This window comes from Lasioglossum baleicum, chromosome 7 (assembly GCF_051020765.1).
Source record: "Lasioglossum baleicum chromosome 7, iyLasBale1, whole genome shotgun sequence".
In the NCBI taxonomy this organism is placed as follows: Eukaryota; Metazoa; Arthropoda; class Insecta; order Hymenoptera; family Halictidae; genus Lasioglossum; species Lasioglossum baleicum.
In genome coordinates this window covers 15,979,731-16,000,992 of record NC_134935.1, presented here as the reverse complement: position 1 = coordinate 16,000,992, position 21,262 = coordinate 15,979,731, and the positions used below count along the sequence as shown (strand labels likewise).

The window sequence follows — 21,262 nt, the reverse complement described above, 5'->3', positions numbered from 1 at the left end:
TTGACAGCGGTGTTACAATTATGCCCAGGGCTTCGAAGTCGGAGTCGGAGTTTGGGAGTAATTGCTGATGACTGGAGTCGGAGTCGGATTAAGAAAAAGCTATATATCGACCCCCGGAGTCGGAGTCAGCGTTGGCATTCCTTTTCTCTCCTTTTCGTAGAAGATCAGGCCGATCGGACGTTAGCAGTTCTCGTAGTCTCGCTGTTAGATCCGAATGTCGACGTAGGAGGCGACAACGATCGCTCTGTTACAATTTTCTTGTACAAATACAAGAAACAGGCGAGTACTCGCGAGTATCTTGGCCAAGGGAACTTGTCGTCGGTTATCACGTGAACGCAAGCACGTTTGCACGCCTAATGGAACCCGCTTCGTTCAATCGCAGCTACGTGTCTCTAGAATTACCGATGAATCAAACGTGACTAATAACCGACCGTTCCTCTTTCCTTCAAACGTTCTTTCACTTACAGCCGCGCGTGCACGTATTTATACGCGTTCGGTCTCCCATCGACTTGAATTCGACCGTACCCTTCGGCGTAATCGGAGTCGGAGTTGCTTTTGTTTCAACGAAATAAACGGAAACAATGAAACAGAGTAACATCCAAACCGAAAAGTCGTTCAAACTTTCGACAATGAAACGGCGATACGCGTCGCACGGATAACAGCCAACCACCACGGTTCTCGGTTGCTATCTAATCCGATGCGGTCCCTACACGCGTCAATGAAAAATATGAATACTTGTCTACGTTCGAAGGTCTGATCAGTGCGATTCCGATTTTCGATTCTGATTCCGATTGGGATCTCGAGTGTACGAAGACGACGAGGACGAGGATGAGGATGGCGACAGCGTCGGGCAGAGACGGCGACCGCGACGGCGACGGCTCCGGGTACGGCCGAGTTCGCGTCACGCTCGTTGGTGGTTACTGGGACGATACAAGGGGTTGGTGGTAGGATGCTTGGATGGGGTAGAACACGAGTCCATTCGATTGGACGAGGATGTTTAGATACAACAGGGTGGGGATAGGGATGAAGCGAGTGCCGCAAAGTCGCGGGCTTATATAAACCGACAACGAAGGGTTCAGATTCGCAGAGCAGCACCTCCCTTCGTTGAGGCACCTAGTCTGTCGAATTCGACATCTCGTCAACAGATTCGCAACCAGGTAAGTCGCACCATATATACACGATTATTTAACCTATTTATTCAATCTATCTTCCACATCGCGATCCATACACCACAATCGCTGTTTATTCTTAAAAATCTCCTGATCGAGATTGCCATTTTGAGATCACCGCGAAACGATATCTCGCGGATGTTCGAGAATCATTGAAATTGCGGAGAACTCCTCTCCGCGGTATTCGTACGCGCGGCTGCACGCGGACACTCGAAGTATTAATTTGTGCGCTGGACGTAAACTCCGACCGATTTCAATAAACTGGAAACGAAGCGCGACGAAACAAAACGAAACGAAACAAAAGAGAACGAGACGCGCTTGAACAGTGGTCGCAAGAAGCTCTGTCGATTTTGACAAGAACGATTCGCAACACGTCCGTTCCATCCGTTTCGCGACGAAACAATTAGCCGTTGCAACGACACGCGGTTTCGTTCGATACACGGAGCATTTCCGAATGGTGAGACCGACAGAGCCAGGCCAGAGTCGAGTGCATTCGTTACCGGGTGAAGCAACACGGTGCCAATATCGGCTTATGTGTACCGAATCCTCTTTCTTGCTCGTAGAATTCCTCGTAGTCCTTCGAACTTTTCCTCGAACGCGTTCGGTCCAACGTGTCTATTTCACGCCAATTTTTATTTCCTATATTGCATCGCGTCGGTCGCACTAGCTTCAACATCAGCGTCGAATGGAACTCGATCTTAGATTGGACCTAAACGTCAGTTTAGGCGAAACGATTGATCATCTCGTCTTTGATCACGATTACTCCACAATATTAAACATAGTCAACCTGGAAACATTGTCTGCTCGCAGAAGAGTATCCGACCAGAGCTTTATTTTTAACAACTTTTCCAATTTTTTAAAATCTAAACACCTAATTCGGACTACAACGAACATTTAAAAAAAAAAATTAGCCAAATCGGTCCAGCCGTTCTCCCGTGATGTCGTGACCAACGAACAACATTTGTTTTTTATTATATAGATTTAATTAATAACCATATAGATTTTTTATCCATCTCTCCTTATGCAAATCAATTTTTACGCACCTGAACGTGCTTCGAGATCACGAGCAGGTTTTCAAACCCTTAAAGCCAGATCTACCTATGGGATTAATTAATCCAATAAATCGCATTATTGCAGACTCTCTAACACTCTGCATAATCGTATTGATTTTTTCATCGAGTCTTTGCACATGTTTAAAAAAAAAATTACGCAGTATTATAGGATAATACCATGTAGTTAGTATTTTAGTTTTTGTGCATAGTAATAAATAATAATAATCTTACGGCGCGATGCACCACTCCGGTCCATCTCGATCACCGATTTTTATTTTTCGACGCGAGCAATTATCGAACCGCGAATACAGTCGTCGAAATAACACGTCGTGACGTCGCACGCGTGTCTCAACCACCCTTAGGCCCGCTACACACTGTTTTTCTAATGTGCGGTAACGGAATTGCAGTAAATATTATAACCACGGTTTAGTATTTCAGTATTTCTAGTATTCATGATGTTTCAGACCGCAATTCCGGTACCGCACGGTCGCCGCACGTTTAAACAACGCATGTAGCGGACCGAATAGTCTCCCTTTTCGAGTCTCAGCTTCGTAAGGCTGCGATCATAGTGGATCCGATGCCGGACGATTCGACCGACGTCCGACGCTTCTGTTTCTTTTTTCAAGCGTGCGAAAAAGAGACAAAAACGTCGGACATCCGATCCACTGTGATCGCAGCCTAACGCGTTTCTTCGTCTGTTAATTCATCCACGCATACAGAGACCAGTGATTTTCTTTCGCGTTCGCGACACAACCGAGAGCCACCGGCCGCCAAGTTGTCGCGCAACAGAAAAAGGATTACGCGCAAAAGCTTCGCTGTTATTAAGTAAACACGGTGGTAGCCGTTTTATCTCTTCGATCGGGAAAACGGAATTGCTACTCGACCGCTAAAAGTCGCGTAAACTCGACCCGAATTCGCCCGTTTCTCGGGAAATACTTCGCAACCGTAACCTTTGCCTCGACCGACACTGCTTACTTTATTTTCTACATACCAACAAACCGCGAGCTTACGTCCGCTACACGACAAGATTTTCAAAGGAGATTTTCCCAAGAGAGGAAACTTTACTCCAGCATAATTGTATAGATGAATTCTTCAACAGACAAACTTATGCCCGGAATTTCATCGAATTCTTCCTCTTGTGCTTTCCTCCCACCGTCTCTCTCTCTCGACCTCTTTCGATCGCCATCCAGTTTAAAATTTTCTCGTGATCCAACGATTTATCTACCGCAAAGGCTCAAACGGACACGCGCAACAAGTGCGTGCTTCTGTACCCGAAGAAATATGCGAGTCGGAGGAGCGACGCAGCTGCTTCATCGGATTCGAATTTGACGCGCGCTCGTGCCCTCCTAAACGAATCCGTCTTTCCGCGCGTTTCCTCGTCGAATCCGTCGGAACAACATCCATACGCGACAAACCGGAGGAAAGGAAATGAGAAACGGGCTACGGTAAACGGAAAACGCAAATTGCTGAATAATAACCGAACGCTACAGGAACTGGAAGTCGAGATCTTGCAAATTGATGAAAAAAAAGATATCGACGTTTTGGCGAAACGTTCTCAACAAAATTTCGAGTAAGAATTTCGAACAAATCAACCTCGCTTCCAACGTCCTTGACGGAATCAAGTACAACTCGCGTCGGGAAGTACCGTTCAACGTAACGAAAACGACGAATCCAATTATTTCGTGTTACGGCGAATCGGTACGCTCAAAGCGACTCGTGATTGCCGCACCAATAAAACGCTAATTCAACGAATATTGAAACCGATAGCAAACTGAAAGGCGTCGCTGTAATCCACACCGTGCGATTAAATCGTCCCTGTTGTTTCGATCGCGATTGATAATTATCAAACAGTTGGCCGGCGGTGGTCGCACGAAAATTAACGCGTTTCGGACGGGAGTTGTTTGACATTAAGGCCGTTGCATCTCGTTGCACAACCTCGCGGCCGCAGCTTGCAACCTCTCCGTTCTGAATCGCGGCTTCAATAGTTTGTTAGTCGCCCTGCTCGAACACGAGTACACGTCGCCCCGCTCTTCTAGTATTCTGAAACAATATGTATTCCGAATGCGGCAGTATTCCGTGCAATCTTTTTCGCTTATTCTGCTTCCTGCACCTCCTCCTTCCTCTGGTTTTATTTTTTCTTTTTCGATTCTTCGAAAATGTTACACAGCAGCGGCTAGGCTGCATAGTTAGCACTTGTTCTCGTCATTAAGTAGTTAATTGTCTGACAAGGTAATACTACTAAATAAATTTTGTCTGATTTCCAGAGAAGAAACACCGCTGAAAATGCATTACCAAAGATCAACTCCGTTCTGCATATATTTGATAGCTGTAGTCGTTGCGCTAGCCATCTCGACGACTACATTAGCTCAAGCTGCACCGTAAGTTCTTCCGCGTGACAGATTTACCATTCACCATTCTTCCGTTTAGGTATACATGCCAAGTGATCGGGAACAGTTGTGCGTTATTCGCGGGCAACGCGGTTTTATACCAGAAACGTCTTCGATAAACGGTGATCGCAATTTCTAATAGGTTCGAGTGCTCAAAGTTACACTTCCGAATTACATTGTGCGCATGTAGCATGTGCACACGTATGTTGGCCGTTGGAAGAAGAAACGGGAACGTAATAAAGACAGCGATATAGACCGTGAAATAGCAGAAAAAGGGACACGTACGGAGTATGGGCGCAAGTGAACGCGAAGACGCATCTGGCTGCGTCAGAAAGTTTAACCCAGTTCCATTTGACGAGCCGTCGTTTAATGAGAACTGGTTCCTCCTATCCGAGAAAAGTAAAGAGTGGTATTGTTACGACTTGTCGTTACTAGAATCGTGCATACCAATGAGAGGAGGAGTTACAGATTCGATCGTCTCGTAAACGCAGCTAAGATGTTTCTTCGAGTCTAGTCTCGTGCGATTCGTGAAACGACTGTTTATTTTCCGAACGATCGGCGATAGATTGGCTGCACGCTGTATCGGTTCTTCGTGAACCTCGGTGCAACGGAAGGAAAAAATTAATTGTTGAAAGACGCGCGGTCAAGTATTTCAACGAGGAATCATTTCAATTTGACAGGCAGCAGAATTACTGGGGCCAGCAGACGATTGACGATCCGGAAGCACTCATGGATCTGTACGAACGGCTAGAGCGCACGATAATGCGCAATCCCGAGATGGAGAAGTAAGTGAGAAAGAAATCGATATTCTTGATCGATCGAAACGACGAATTATTTTTCAGTAGCAAACGAGGCCTGGATCTGGGATTGAGTCGTGGGTTTAGCGGCTCACAAGCGGCAAAACACTTGATGGGATTGGCGGCAGCGAATTACGCCGGGGGACCCGGTCGGCGACGTCGTTCCGAGCAACCTTAGATCGAAACAGATCTGCTTGATGGATCGCTACGTGATCACCCACCACGATCTACACCCGAATCTTTGTAAATGTTCGCTCGTGTTCGTTCGTTCGTTTGTTCGTTCGTACCTCGTAAACTGTTTGTCTATTGCTCGTTTATGGACGCGTATGCGCGAGTACGCTCCATACTGCAAACCCGCAAATCGTAACTTGTATGTTTCCTGCGCATATCAATGCGTATTGTTCTCGATCGTAACCCATTCTTGTCCTCCGGCCTAGCATAGATTCTCTAATTCGGGATGCGAGGGCAACCTTTCGCGTTAGTGCCCCATTGCGCGCGCTAGTCCGTCGTAACTGGAAACTTGTTTGCAATGTGTCACGCCATTCTCACAATTTCTCTCGAACGTTTATTGCTTCTGAATTTCTAGTCATTATCGTACCAAAGAGACCCTTTTCTGTTAGCACGTGTGCGAAAGGATGAGAAAAAGTGAGAGAGGGAGAGAGAGTGTGTGTGTGTGTGTGCGCGCCATTGGGAGCGCCATCACAAATCGCGCATTGCACATCGCACCGCGTCTCCCATCGCTTTCGTTGTAAAATCGACATGTGCGGTTGTGACCATGAAAATTAAATGTTTAATTGCAATTTAAAATATATACGTTTGAATATATTCCTTCACTATCCTTCATCTATTCGAGCGACGCAAGCAGTGTGCATACCTGTTGATTCCCTCTCCGATTGTAAGATCACGGTGAACGTTACGCGACATCCAACGTTGCTGGACATAACGTTCGCGTGTGTGCCATTCGTTTTCGATTATACTTTAGATCGGTTTTTCCCGTGTATCGGGAAAAGCCTTTCCTACGTTATTGCGTATTGTTTCACGCGCATATATACGTGCATGTAGATTATACACATAGTATACGCGGAGTTGTTGCGAACGCGAATGCAAATGTCATGCACCCACTGTTCGGTTTGTCTTGCGAACGGACGAACAAACGAGTGCGAAGCTAACGATCGTTACGGTTAATTGAAAGACACGAGTTGCGCTGTGCGCGTTCTTATGCGTTGCGTTATTCACCTCTCTGCCTCTCTTATATTTTTAACTGTCGATGTCGGCGAGAATAAACGGTGTATATTATAAATACCTGGATCTCTATCGATCAATCCATATTTTCGAACAACCACGCGATCATTATTTATTTTCGCGTTTCCGTTCCTGTAGAAAGATTTGATCAGTTATCAGTAGACTGCGGATCTATCTGCAAAATAATAAATGTCTAGATTAACACTTTACCTACCGGAAGCCTATTAATAGGATTTTCAATGATTGTGCCGTACCAAAAGAAAGCATAGAAATTTTCTTTTATATTGCAATCTTAAATGAAACTATTCGATGATGTTATTAAGGTTGACTTGTTAGTTCATAATGAAAATTGCTGTTGCTATTGAAGGTTTCATTAAAAAGTGTTTAGCCATGTACCATAGATTCTTCAAAATTATGCAATAATCGCCGGACGGTAATGTGTTAATTGCAAGACACAGGAGCGAAATAAAAATTTCTTTCTTCTTTGAATTATCTGATTAAGCTGCAACCAATACGCTGGTGTCCTTAAATCTTTTTAATATGTCCACTGCTTTAAATTGTGCTTCGTTTTTACCATAAATGCATAAAATCCGCAGTCTAGTTATTAGTTATCAGCGAGAGGCATCTCGACCGATACCACCAAACACAATTTGGAATGAATGATTTACAACAGAACTTAAAAAATGAAACGACCGGAAGACAGTACAGTAAATGGCCGCACGTGGCGTGACGCGTCTGCTTTCCGCTCGTAACGCAATGTAATGCTTGTCGGTGGTACTGCAGGCGAGCTGCAATTTCAGTTGAATTTCTTTTACACCGCTATTTACACCGATCGAAACATTCTTGATTTTAGTGTTTGCGCAGTGTTCCCAGCGAGATTGATTTTCCGACGAAGCAACAGTGCAGTTTCGACGAACGATACCGCAATATAATATCCAGAGTATCCAGAATCTAGCAATCGTGCAAGAACGTGCGACTCGAGTTTCTTTTAGTTGTTCCGACGATACAATATTCTATTATAATAAATATTAAATATTCAGGAACACTCTTGCACCAAGAGGCGCCTTCTTTCACCCGACAACTCGTTCATTTGTTCATTGTCTCGCCGAACAATTGACACTGGTCGCCGTTCGATGATCGCTGGTTGAATTGAAACATCATCGAATGTCCGTCCGTCCGATCCGTTCACTTTTCACAGTGCCGGTGTCAGCACCACTAGCACCCCGGGCGAATTAGCACCCATGGCGCCCAACGGCATGAAAATGAATTAGCAGCTAAACAGATATAAATATAAATGAACGCAAGAATTCTTAGAAGTTTCCTCAGCTTCGCCGAGAGCTAACGACGTAGACAACAAAGTTTTGCAAATCCTTTTTTGTTTTGTATTTGTTCATTTTGTGTCTTTTTCATGTTTGAACAAGAACTCGGATTGAGCTACGTGTTTTAAAAATAACCGGAGTCTAATCAAATTTAGCTTCTCGGGCCTTTTTGTCGGAAAATAACGATCAAGTCAGCGAAATAATTTTCCAACAAGTTGATTTTCAATTGAGTGCATAGCTAGGTTAGTAAGTCTTGATTGTGGCATTGTTGATTTAAATACGTTTTGATTAATTTCAGTTTTGAAAAACTGAAATTGCAATCCATACATTCGGATATAGTTCCTGAATATATTGTGCTGCTTTATGAAGTTTAAAACGCGGCGGACACAGGGTGTGTCACGTGACGGGAGAACCGAAAGAGGGGGAGTATAAGGCAGCGGCGTACAGTGGGCAATTTGGTCGAAACTCGATTCAAAATCAAAGAACTTGCGATAGAAATGAGGTAGAGCGATTAAATTTTTTAAAAATTAAAGCTGAAACTTTGCAGAATATGGGATAATTATGGAGATTGTGTTATTGATGCTAATTAGATCTCTTTATACAGTCTCCACAGTAAACAGTCCACGGTCTCCACGTACAGTCATACAATTTGCCATAAAAATCGATTATTTTTACAATTTTAGAATCGATTATTTGTAAAAATCGGATATTGAAGAATCGATTCTAAAAATCGATTTATTTTATGAAAATAATCGATTTTTTAAATAATCGATTAAAAATCGACATCCCTACTGCAGGTCTGGCGCCCCGGGCCATCGCCCGACTGCGCCCTACCCTAACGCCGGCACTGCATTCGCAATACGCATCGCTGAGACTACTACATACATACATACGCGCAAGTGTGCGACATCCAGCATGCGTGGACTCGTTAAACTCGGTAGGTAACGGTTGAACATGGAGCCACAAACGAAGTAGCTACGTTGCACGTATCTCTCGTTTCGTTTATGACCACATGACCACTATATACCGACGCGACACGACGCGACACGATGCACGGAACAGAAAGAAATCGGAATAAAAGGAAGGCGTGTTTTTAGTATTTACACACCGTCCATATAGTATTCTTACATGTACATATACACGTATAGTTGTTATCTTTTATACTCTGTGCTACACATAGAAAATATATACGGCAACGCGGTTCGTTGGTAGATCAGAAGTGGGAGAACATCTCGATCGGAAGCTGCTTTCGGTTTTGCCTCGCGATAAGCGAAGATATGGATAGCGCAGCTGTTCGTGGATCACATTGCCGTGATCGACAGAGTAGTAAAATGGATGTTCGCGCGACAGTTATCATTCTCGGTATTGGAATCGGTTCCACGTTGTTCGCGTACACGGCATTCGCAGCCAGTCACGACGCACGTAATAACAATTCGTTGATACGTCAAACAATATTCGTAAGTATATTCCTACGATCCTATCCGATCCTATCCGATCCGAACCGAAACGTGATTCAAAACCTAATTCTATTCGCTGTCCGGTACTCGTGATCACTCTCCGTTCTTTCCATTCATTGGTCTCGATTAATCGTTTGCGACAGGTATTTCGCCATGGAGATAGAACACCGACGGAAACTTATCCCACGGATCCTTATCGCGAATACAACTGGGAGGATGGCTTAGGAGCTCTGACCAAGGTTAGGGAATCTATACATATAAGTATCTAGACATAAGTAGACAGCGGATCTTTATGCAGAATAAATAATTTTTTACCCGATTTGCAACAAATTGGAGTGAAATAGATATTTATTTTTTTTTTAATTCTTTGCACTCCATTGTCGAGTGTGACCAGGGCCCGCTCCAGGCGGGAGCAACCCGGACACTTGTCCGGGACGCGAAAGTTTAGGGGCGCCATTTTGGCTGTAAGTGCGAGAAAAATATTGATGTGTTAAATATCCAATTAATAGAAATTGCTTTTATTAAAATTTAAATAAAATGATTTGATTTTTATTGAAGATAAAAAATATGTACCTTTATTTAAAAAATATATCTTATATATTCTTAAGGGGCGGCAATTTGTTTTTTTTTGTCCGGGGCGACGTAACGGGGGCCACTATACCCGATATACCACCACCCGGGGTCCTACTCCTTGCATTTACTCACGTGGTGGTGGGCGACTCATCGTATCTTGTCTCCTGCATCCTCATTGGGCTCATCCTTTTCCGTAAGGGAAACAAAATGACCTGGTACGGACCTAGCGACGAATGTCCCTTTCCCCGCTACACACATCCGTTTTTCTAACGTGCGGCGACTGTGCGGTACCGGAATTGCGGTCGGAAATACTATGAATCCAGTTAGGCGCTGCACGTTTGTTTGAACCGTAGTTGCAGCGCCGCAATACAAAATTTACCGCAATTCCGTTACCGCACGGTTATGTTCTGTCTCACCGACACGGTCAGGTGGACGCTAATAGCAGGCTTTTCTCTGTACGTATAATTCCACCCAATCAAATTTTGCAAAAACTTCAACAGCTTATATCTAATAAGTATTTGTTTAAGACATATGGTTCCTTTCAAACTTTTTCTCTCCTCGATTAGTAGAAGATGTTGATGTAAGAACAAACTTTAACAACAATTTTAACAAACTTTAACGTAACATTATGTATGTAGAGTTTGTCGTTAAAAACATGTACGCTTCCGTTAGCTGGTTCGGTAAGAAATGTGGCTCCGCGCGATACCAAAACCGTTTAAAATTTGAAATCTGTAATCGTTGCGTAGAATGGCCTGCGTCGAATGTACAACGTCGGCCAATGGATACGCGAGAAGTATGGCTCGGTAATTGGCGGCAAGTACGAGAGCAGGCTGTCCCTGGTTCGAAGCAGTTACGCGGATCGGTGCTTGATGTCCGCGCAAGCTCTACTGGCCGGTTTGTATCCACCGACGTCCGATCAAACGTTTGTAGAAGGATTAAACTGGAGACCCGTCCCCGTACATTCAACTCCCCGTGCCTTGGATAAGGTGAGTAACTATGTACTCCGTTTTGAACATGTACTAAAATACACGTGAAATAGATATCTCGCTAAATGGGTATGTAGAATACAGAAACCGATTCCAGACGATCGTGGTCAAGGCACCCTGTCCTCGATTGGAAGAAGCTCTGAGAGAAGCGTACAGGAACGAATCTCTGCGACCGGGAACTCCGTCGAACAAATATTATCATCAGCTTTCCTCGCACACCGGACAAAACATCTCTACGATCACCGACGTCGAGTTTCTGTACAACACTCTGGAAATTGAGGAACAGCATGGTTTAAAGCTACCCGATTGGACCGACGAATACTATAATAGTAACATGCGAGACATCGCGGCTCGTAGTTTGGCCATATTTACCAGTAACAACTTGCAACAACGACTCCGCGGAGGTTCGATCGATTTCTCAGCGATTCCAATCCCATCGTACGTCCCCGAGTTCCCTCCATTGCCTTGGTTTTTCTACACCGTGCTCCAAACATTGCAGGACCGTTGCTCAAGGAAATTCTGAAGGGTATGCGAGACGCCGAAACTGGCGAAGACACCAGGCGTGTCTATCTTTACTCCGTGCACGACATAACTCTCGTTAATTTACTGCGAACCATGGGATTTACGAGCGAGTACTTTAAACCCGGCTACGGCGCGACTCTCATCTTTCAACTGTACTTTAGCCCCGACGCTGCGGACGACAAACACGCCGAAATAAAGGTACGTGACCATGTGAATTCTAATTCTATCGATAAGATTACGCGTAAATATAGTCGTTTTTCGATCTCCAATGCCGTGTTGAGATCTTCATAGTTCATAGGCACTCAAACGATCTTATACAGACTATGTAGTCGTTTCAACGTAATGCCTTCTTCCGCTACTCTGTTCTATACGATAATATGCTGTATTCTAATTTTGCAGTTAACCTACCTGAACGACACGGAAAAGTTCACAACGTATCCCATGGAGATACCAAATTGCGGCAAACCGTGTCTACTCGAAACCGCGAACGATCTATGGAAAGACGTGCTCCCCAATAACTGGGACGATGAGTGTTCGCTAGAATGATCGCTTCTATTGTGTATAATATATATGTATGTATAATATAATAAGCATTATCTCTGTTACGGAATCTCCTGAAAATTCATGTTGCAAAACTAAATTGGCGCACTCACCGTTCCCATAAGAACGTTACCAGACACTGCGCTTACACTTCGAACCTTTCTCGACGCGTTGGTCCAACCACCCGATGGACCATATTTTTACTCGATTCAAGCGCGCGAAAGACTGCGCGCAGCGCAGCATAACGCGATCAGAAGCGCAATGCGTTAGCAGACCGCACGTATCGTGCGAATCAATTCTAATTCGAGCGAAGCTGGTTAAGATTACTAAATTGGCACAAAATCGTTTAACCAGGATGTGTCCGCGTTGCTTACGCAACAAATGACACTGGATGTTTTGCATGTCTCGTTACGCAATGCGAGAACGATTATTACAGAGCAGTCTTTCCGTTGAATTCAAATACTCGGACGGAAGATGGATCAACATTGATTAATTAATCGTCGACTACATATACAGTGCGTATCGTCTCGATCGACATCTATCGCGGTACCATCGAACAACGCGAAATACGTCAATTTCTTATTATCGACCTTGCCCTCATTCTCGTTCTTGTCTTCGTCGTCGTCATTGTCGTCGTCGTCGTCATCGTCATCGTCACCGTTAATAGACGGCCGGATATACAATTTTAAGCGCGTCGATTCGCATAAATGTATCCATTTCACGACGATTAGTCATTCTACCTCTGCGGTTCCATCGAGTGCTCTTCCTTCTTCAAACTATTTCGTTATCTCTCTGCGAGATTGTACTGCTCCGTCGTTATCCAACAATAACCAAATAAATCGATGGAGCGGAAGCAAACGCGAGGAAAGATTGTGTACGTTTAAATAATAAAATAGCGCCTCTTCGATGATCGATCAGCCTCGAAGAGGACAAACAATCACTATACACGCATAGGTATGTATTTATATATGATTCATCGAGATTCAAGTCCGCCCGTACGATTAGCCAGCAAACAGTTTGGATTATTATACTTTTTCCGAATAAAACGCGTTGGACTTAGGTCGAAAGTATGAGAATGCAGCACACAATAAACATTTATTGTGAATAACTTTACATACTGGTAATTTGCTATGAGATATCGGTGTTGTCGCGTACGATAAGACGAGCGGCAACGAGAGGGCAGCAGAGTGATCGTTCGAAATCGGGAACGGTGAACGGTGAACGGTTAATGGGGATTGGGATTAGGGGAACGGGGACCGGGGAATGGGAAAACGAGAGTCGAGAACGTGGAATAGAAAGAAGGAGGAAGAGGAGGAGGAAAATCGAGATGCGCAGTCGTATCCAGTCGTATCGGTGCAGGCTTATCTACGACGTGCGAGTTCAGCGGTCGGATCGCGATCATTCGATCTCGCGATCGACGCGACCGAGCAGCACGACAAATCGAAAAACCAACCAATAAACGGTATAGTCGGTCTGAGTCGGACTTCCGGAACAATTCGAGATTGCTCGATAAAAGAAATTCGATTTATAACGATTCTATTATATAGACAGTTTTCTACTCAGTTTGATAGTCGAGCAACGTTATCGACCGACGACATCCCAGCAACAATTGCACACGCTGTCAGTTCCACCGAATGATAGCTTCAATCGTGTTCATCGTTCGCTCTTCAACACTCTTCAATCAGTAAAAGAGGTTAGTTTCTCGTTTGCATTATACTCTTAAATACGCTTTTATACATATATTCATTTCCATTTGTTTTCTGTGTGTGTGCGTACGTGCGTGTGCGTGACTGTGTGTTTTAAATAGACCCGTCTATGAAGCCTAACACGTACCGAGTTTCTTTGAAATTTATCTATTATTTATACGAGGAAACGCGTATCCTGTGGCTAGGCAGTTAGGCGTTGACGAAGGTCGACTCGCTTCGACAACGTCACCGTAGCCGTTTCTGATGGCACATTCTAACCAGAATACAGTCTCGATAATATTTTTGTCTACGATTTCTTTGCAGGATCGTTCATTGCGATCCCGGTCCGCCGCAAGATGTTCAGTTGGTTAAATAGGGAAGACAGTGACAAGCAGAATGTTTTCGAAAGTGTCACCGATGGTATCAAGAAGATATACAAAACGAAAATGCTGCCTCTGGAACTGCACTATCAGTTCCACGATTTTCATTCTCCCCAACTCGACGACCCAGATTTCGATGCGAAACCAATGATTCTCTTGGTGGGACAATACTCTACGGGAAAGACGACCTTCATCAAGTATTTGCTCGAACGAGACTTCCCTGGAATAAGGATCGGTCCCGAACCAACGACAGATCGCTTCATTGCAGTTATGTACGACGAAAAAGAAGGCGTGATTCCTGGAAACGCTTTGGTCGTCGATCCCAAAAAACAGTTCCGTCCACTTTCCAAGTTTGGTAACTCATTCCTAAACAGATTTCAATGTTCCACGGTGGCATCCCCAGTCTTGAAAGGTATATCTATAGTCGACACACCTGGTATTTTGTCCGGAGAGAAACAAAGGGTACATACATGCTTTCAGAATATACAACATATATTTGCTTGGCCATTGTGCGTAGACTTTGAATTTACCAAACTTTTTCCCTCTGGCATTAGGTCGACAGAGGCTACGATTTTACCGGAGTTTTGGAATGGTTCGCGGAACGAGTGGATAGAATTATTCTGCTGTTCGACGCGCACAAACTAGATATTTCTGATGAATTTAGGAGATCCATCGAAGCATTGCGCGGCCACGACGATAAAATCAGAATTGTCTTGAATAAAGCAGACATGATTGATCATCAACAGCTAATGAGAGTATACGGAGCGCTGATGTGGTCTCTTGGTAAAGTACTACAAACTCCTGAAGTAGCCAGAGTGTATATCGGGTCGTTTTGGGACCAGTCCTTAAGATACGATGTAAATAAGAGGCGAGTACTTTTATTTGCCTCGTATTACAATGCAATTGTGTTTATCAAATACGCAGTTGTTCTTTTTTATTCGCGGAAACGCGTTCCCACGGCGATCTTTCCCGAAAGGGAAGGTAACCGCGTTCTTGTTGGTTTCTGTCTATGAATATATTATAGTTGGATCGATTCAAACGAACCTTTGCCAATGAACCACTTATGCGTTTATGCATAATACGACAGCACATCGTTGTTACCCAAAACTTCTTCTTTCAGATTATTCGAAGACGAGGAACAAGATCTCTTCAGGGATATGCAGTCGTTACCCAAAAACGCGGTGCTTCGAAAGCTAAACGATTTAATTAAACGCGCTCGATTAGCCAAGGTGAGAAAAAAACTCGAAAATCTGCTTATCGAACGTTGTTCGGTCGCTAATCGATCGACATAGACAATGCACACTCTATTACTCAATGATATCGTCTGTACGATACGAACTGAATAATGTTCAAACGCATGTTCGTCGAACCTTAGGTACACGCTTACATAATCAGCGCTCTTAAAAAGGATATGCCTAGCATGTTTGGCAAAGATACAAAGAAAAAAGAACGTATCAAAAATCTGGGTCAAATCTATGACCAAATACAAAGGGAGCAAAACATTTCGCCCGGCGATTTTCCAGACTTGAAAAAAATGCAGGAATGCTTAGCGCGTCATGATTTTACTAAATTCAATAGTTTAAAGCCTAAATTATTGGAAGTAGTCGATAAAATGCTTTCCGAGGATATTGCAAAACTCATGGACATGATACCGCAAAACGAACTCGGTACAGCGTCAGACTCTTTAGTCAAAGGTATTTTTTTTTCTCTATATTATATCATACTTTCCTACGTGTGTCCTTCGATCGAGAGATATCGAGACGTATCGAGAAATTTTTATGGAACGAACGAAAAAAAATATTCGCACCGATGCCCAACCCATTCTCCTGCTCTGCTCACAACTAATTACGTAATCGTCAATGAACATTTCGCGGAAACATAATATCTCGAGTGTTGTGATAAAGTTGAATTGCCCGCGGTATGAAGCTCGTAACGCACACGGCTTTTTATTACATACGTAATCTATACCGGTCATAGTTACGAAGTTACGTAATTACGCGTGCGATCTTCCGTTTTCATCTTTCTTTGTTCTTACAAACTTTGTGAATTTTCAAATATCTTGTCGTAATATTTATCATATCGTGATTTAACCATTTACAATCTCGACTACAATAGGTGGCGCGTTCGAGGGTGTGGAAGATCAAGTAAGTCCTTTCGGTTACAAACGAGGAGAAGGAGTCGATGCTGGGGCGGGCGAACCAGAATGGGTCGTTAACAAAGAGAGACAAAAGTACGATGCCATTTTCCAATCACTTGAACCGTGCGACGGAAAAATTGTGGGCTCAGGTAATTTCTTATCATACGCGCTCCTTCTAAACGAAACGATAAATTTGTTTGATGTTCCATGTGTACATGTTGAATCACTTGAGCATCTTGCACAATTACGATTAAAGTATATACTGTGTATTTGCTTACGCCGAGATAGTGTACGCTCTATCGAGTATCGAGTGTATACGATTGCATCGGTGACGTATATTTAACTCGTTTCGCTGATTATTCTGCTCATTTCCAGTCGCTAAAACGGAAATGTTAAAGTCCAAATTGCCGAACAGCGTGCTTGGGAAAATTTGGAAGTTGTCCGACGTCGACAACGATGGATTCCTGGATTCCGACGAATTTGCTTTGGCGATGCATTTAATCAACGTTAAGCTCGATGGCTATGACCTCCCTATGACATTACCAGACCACTTGGTACCACCAGCGAAAAGAAATTTATAATCTTCAATTACCTATTCTATTTTTTGTAGAATACGTCCGTTGTCGATGTCAATTCACCGATACGTTTCTATTTCTACAGTCACCTTGCTTCTTACTTCTTATGTATGTAATTAAATTATAATAATTTACATCACGTCATAGTAATTTGGAAATAACGACCAACTTAGCCACACGAACAGTATTTGCTCTTTCCAATTGTTTGTCTTCTCTAGAAAATGCTTCTAACTATCCGTTTATCTGTTCTTTAACCATTTCGTACCACACAGCGCTTCTCGTAGCTTATCAATTCTATTCGTATGAGTCGGAGATGTGCAAATAAGTTTCTTGAACGACATTAGAAAATTCGTATAATATATTAAATGTAATAAATTATGATTGCTTGGTACTCAAATTTTCTTGCACGTACACAAACACAATAATACTATGCTGTACTATACATTGAAGTTCGAGCATAAATTTCGTGTCTCTTTGGTTCAACGAAATGTCTAGTAATAATTGCTTATACGCGAAAATGGCCGGAAAACCGTAAAGGTTCATGTATTCATGTATGTATGTATTATAAATCGCAAATATTATCCAAAATGATATTTCGCATGGCATACGTATGTACGATCTTCTCGATTTCCTCGAATATAATTTTTACTGAGACCATTGCATTCGTCAAGAGATTCGTTATTGTCAACTTGATCATCTTATAATTGATACCGTCGTTTTACAGAAATATCTCTACTGTTCTACACTCGACTTTGAACCGAATCACTTGATACGTAAAAATAAAAATTTTACAAAAATGCTGTCACGCACGAAATGAAACAATGAATAGGGAACAAAGATGACTCGACAAACATTTTCTGTCATTGTTACATACTAAGTTTCATCTGCACGTTAATTTTCAAGCATTTAGCACGCAAGCAAGCGCGCGCGCTCATCCATAGTTTCGCGTTTTCCGCAAAAAGTATCGCATTACTAACAGCAGATCGCATTTTTTACAATAGAAAAGAAAAGAAATAAGAACACTATGAATCTCAGAAGACAGTTACGTTTAATACATTTAATTTATTAACACAGCCACGTTTATATTTGCAAAAAGTAGTGAAATCGCATCGCATCGCATCGCATTTCAACGCATTCTATCAACACTGCCTCCAAGTGATGCGTTTTTATGTGATATATGTAGAGAAAAAACAAATATTTTTAGATTACAGTTCATACACAGACAATATTAATTTTCGATGTGCATGTATAATGAATTTAAATAAATCGTACTGCTCGAGGGGAATTATTGTATCGAAAGATAGAATTTTCCACTTGAGACATGATTCTACATATGGAGAATGAAAGAAGTCTCCCTCCTTCCCTCGATCAGTGTATGTATGGGACATTTGTAAGTCAATCCTGTCCACGAACAATTCTTTTTGACACGCGGTTTTCACTTTCTAATTCATCATATATTGTATTTACATGTATTACATCTGTATAAAAGGTTACGTACTAATTGTAATAAAATTGTAAAACATAAACACCTATAAATATATATGTATGATACGCGGAAATGATCTGAAAGGGAGGAACTACTACTATTTATACTCGAAACGTTCGCAAAATCTTGGACAGGACTGGTATCGTGATTAGTCCACGCGAACTGTTACTGGGTCAGTTTACGTGAAAAAGCAAAATATTTAATACGATATCGTAACTTTTATAACGACGACATAATCTACTCGTACTGTTCTATCTATAATATGTATAACACATGTATTTGAAATCTACAAATTCCTAATTCCAATCTAACTTTTTTATATCGGCGTCGTGTTGGTGTGGTGTCGCGATGTCGATGTCGATATGTTTATATGTATAAAAAAATTTGTTACTATATAAAAGGTATTCCGCTTTGTAACAGCTACGCGAAATATGCGATCTACGACGACGGCATAATATACATGTGGTTTTTCTGAAGCTATCTTAGCGGAAAGAATTTAGCAAACAAAAGAATTTGATTCGATGAAAAGCATATACAGCTCGAAAACAATATTGATACAAATAATACAGATTTTTTTATTTTATGTGAAAGACTTGAAGACATTTTATGTAAGCTTGAAAGACTATGATGACAATATGTCAAAAGAAAAAAATATTGGGTTGAAACGAAAGTTCGTAGTGTTTGTAAATTAAAAATTGAAAGCTAAAATTAATATATTTATTCATGGAAATTTATTCAATAACACATTTTCCATTCTGTTCTATTACTTTTTGCCATTTTCGAGGTAACTTTTCGTGTTATTGAATAAACATATGAATAAATACTTTAATTTTATCTTCGGTTCTAATTTGAAAACGCTATGAACTTTCTTTCCAACCCAATATACTTGGATATACATACAGGGTGTCCAAAAAATGTTGTACTTCCTTGAAAGGGATGATTTCTCAGATCATTTGACCTCTCCCGGCTACAGTGGACGGATTCCAGCTCGACGACAAGTTCAAAGTTCAACTGAACGTGGCGTTGGTATTGGCTGATGAGCCGGAATTCATCCGCTGTAACCGCGCTCTGATTGGTCCATGCTTTTCATTAATTTCAAAGTCGACCTTTCAAATTCACGGAGAACATTTTTGCAAAGGAAAAAGTTACTTCAAATAACGCCAGAAATCACCCCTACTAAGGAAGTACATCATTTTTGGGACACCCTGTATGTAGGGTATATATATATATTTTTTGTATATGTTGATGATCGATCACATGTCAATGGTATTTTGTATACATCAGAATTTGTTGTCATCGACACAAGCGATGGATGAACTTTGTATATGTAGGTTCCACGATTTTTGAATTTGTTTGTTGAATTGTTCTGACATCTAAAACAACTCCAAATGACACCTAAAATAAAAGTGAGAAGGTGGATTAGAAGAAAAGAAGCGGAGAAGACGTCAGATAAGTAATAAATTTGTTACGTGGTATTGTTACCAATACTTGTAACAATATTATATATTTTGTATATGGATTATTCAGTTTTCTTTATCCCCATTGATCACAAAATTTTGAAGTCGTGAATCTCGCGAAAACTGTATCATAAAGCAGTAGGCAGAAGCTAAATAAATATTAGGCGCGAAATAACCTCAAATTTGAAAATGTTTTCACATGACAAATTAAATACATACAAGGTTCCCTTAAATATTGATAACTGGTGCGTGTCCATAATTTTAATATTGAGACTTCACGTGAACAATCACAAGAGCTTTAAATTATTTTGATCACTGTCGGTATCATTTCGCTGTCGCTTCTTATATGATTTCTGATTTGCAGCATCATGGACACATAACACATCCATGGAAGCTGTACGGTTAATTTTAAGAGTGATGCTGTCCTCTGACAAGAAAAAGCATTGCAGGATGGCATATGTTAAAAGGCGATCCTGTCTGCACTATGCTGTCTGCTCATGATTGAGGACATGAGACTGATAAAGAGGCTCGTCTCATAAGTCGGAATGGCAAATTGAGTACATTGTTATAGAATTTTGTACGTTTGGTGTGGTAAGTATACGTAATTTTGTCATTGCTATATATATATGTATTAACATATATATTAATGTTTCCTTATTTTTTTTAGGTACCCTATTTTTGCTACATATATAGGAGGACACATTCTAAAAATGCCTCGTTTAGAGAGACTATCACAGTATATTCTCGTACACATATAGCATAAAGAAGAGAAGGAAGAAGACAAACTGTAAAAAACAGCACTTTTCAGTGCTAACTTTATAAATAATTTTCACGCTGTTTACACTGTCTATGCTAAGTGTAGAATAAAATGTTTTTATCTTTCTTTCCTTGCATTATATAAAATATTAAAAGTACAATAAACCACTTTTCTTTTCTTTCTTCTTGTAAATATTTGAATTATCGAAAATAAATAACATAATATTATATAATGCAGAAGTTTTAATAAAATTCCATTTTCCCTTCTACAGGAAGGTTTACGTTTACAGTTTACACCCGATTTTGCTCGATATTTACTTTTAGTGCGACCGACCTGCCCTCTACACGAGACCAAGGTTTAGCCTCGATTTGCCCTCGATTTGAATTTCTAAAATTGTAAAGGTGATTTACAAATTAGTAAGTAAATTATTTCAATTATTTGTTTCTTGGTCACATGACATTTCACAATTCGAAGACATGTACTGTAATAAACGATCATTTTCCTAGGAGGTTGTTAGTCGACAATTTCGACTGTTCAATAGTTTTGGAAGACATATAATTCTATTCTAGGATTTTCAGCATCATTTATTGATACAGCACGATATATATCTCATACAGCGTGTTATAGAGAATTGTATTTTCACGTTTAAATTAATTATTATTCGTTTCGTTCGTGTTTCTTTTAACATTTTATCTATCGAAAGCTTATTAACAGGATTTTCAATAATTAATACTGGACCAA

General features: G+C 41.5%; 3 protein-coding genes and 1 long non-coding RNA gene across 5 annotated transcripts; 3 read left to right on the top strand and 1 right to left on the bottom strand.

Annotated features, from left to right (window-relative positions):
* Positions 1-997: 997 nt before the first annotated feature.
* On the top strand, positions 998-6,212 carry Dh31 (diuretic hormone class 2). 2 transcript variants are annotated; one of them, XM_076428074.1, is made up of 4 exons: positions 998-1,157; positions 4,486-4,599; positions 5,289-5,393; positions 5,454-6,212. In XM_076428074.1, the coding sequence occupies exons 2-4, from the start codon at positions 4,505-4,507 to the stop codon at positions 5,581-5,583; spliced, it is 330 nt and encodes a 109-aa protein (XP_076284189.1). In that variant the 5' UTR covers positions 998-1,157; positions 4,486-4,504; the 3' UTR covers positions 5,584-6,212. The 2 variants fall into 2 exon arrangements, with proteins under 2 accessions (XP_076284189.1, XP_076284188.1); XM_076428073.1 differs by having other exon boundaries at positions 5,451-6,212.
* Positions 6,213-9,025: 2,813 nt separating this feature from the next.
* On the top strand, positions 9,026-11,265 carry LOC143210843 (testicular acid phosphatase homolog). Its single transcript, XM_076428066.1, has 4 exons — positions 9,026-9,423; positions 9,567-9,662; positions 10,743-10,982; positions 11,060-11,265. The coding sequence occupies exons 1-4, from the start codon at positions 9,244-9,246 to the stop codon at positions 11,123-11,125; spliced, it is 582 nt and encodes a 193-aa protein (XP_076284181.1). The 5' UTR covers positions 9,026-9,243; the 3' UTR covers positions 11,126-11,265.
* Positions 11,266-12,470: 1,205 nt separating this feature from the next.
* On the top strand, positions 12,471-18,607 carry LOC143210830 (EH domain-containing protein 3-like). The gene is made up of 8 exons (XM_076428046.1): positions 12,471-12,998; positions 13,608-13,737; positions 14,054-14,571; positions 14,664-14,977; positions 15,230-15,338; positions 15,485-15,803; positions 16,225-16,395; positions 16,622-18,607. Exons 3-8 carry the CDS (start codon positions 14,086-14,088, stop codon positions 16,825-16,827), a joined length of 1,605 nt encoding a protein of 534 aa, XP_076284161.1. The 5' UTR covers positions 12,471-12,998; positions 13,608-13,737; positions 14,054-14,085; the 3' UTR covers positions 16,828-18,607.
* LOC143210850 (uncharacterized) lies at positions 17,851-21,251 on the bottom strand. Its single transcript, XR_013009343.1, has 2 exons — positions 19,984-21,251; positions 17,851-19,702 (listed from the first exon to the last, which is right to left on the bottom strand). It is a non-coding gene; the product is annotated as an uncharacterized LOC143210850 (long non-coding RNA).
* Positions 21,252-21,262: the final 11 nt, after the last annotated feature.

Bases quoted from the DNA above. Each gene is read 5' to 3' on its own strand.
- Dh31 (XM_076428073.1), top strand. From the start codon at position 4,505: ATGCATTACCAAAGATCAACTCCGTTCTGCATATATTTGATAGCTGTA. The intron at 4,600-5,288 runs GTAAGTTCTTCC...TCAATTTGACAG, and splicing joins ACATTAGCTCAAGCTGCACC to GCAGCAGAATTACTGGGGCC. The intron at 5,394-5,450 runs GTAAGTGAGAAA...ATTATTTTTCAG, and splicing joins CGCAATCCCGAGATGGAGAA to TAGCAAACGAGGCCTGGATC.
- LOC143210843 (XM_076428066.1), top strand. From the start codon at position 9,244: ATGGATAGCGCAGCTGTTCGTGGATCACATTGCCGTGATCGACAGAGT. The intron at 9,424-9,566 runs GTAAGTATATTC...CGTTTGCGACAG, and splicing joins TGATACGTCAAACAATATTC to GTATTTCGCCATGGAGATAG. The intron at 10,983-11,059 runs GTGAGTAACTAT...ATGGGTATGTAG, and splicing joins CTCCCCGTGCCTTGGATAAG to AATACAGAAACCGATTCCAG.
- LOC143210830 (XM_076428046.1), top strand. From the start codon at position 14,086: ATGTTCAGTTGGTTAAATAGGGAAGACAGTGACAAGCAGAATGTTTTC. The intron at 14,572-14,663 runs GTACATACATGC...CTCTGGCATTAG, and splicing joins TGTCCGGAGAGAAACAAAGG to GTCGACAGAGGCTACGATTT. The intron at 15,804-16,224 runs GTATTTTTTTTT...CGACTACAATAG, and splicing joins GTCAGACTCTTTAGTCAAAG to GTGGCGCGTTCGAGGGTGTG.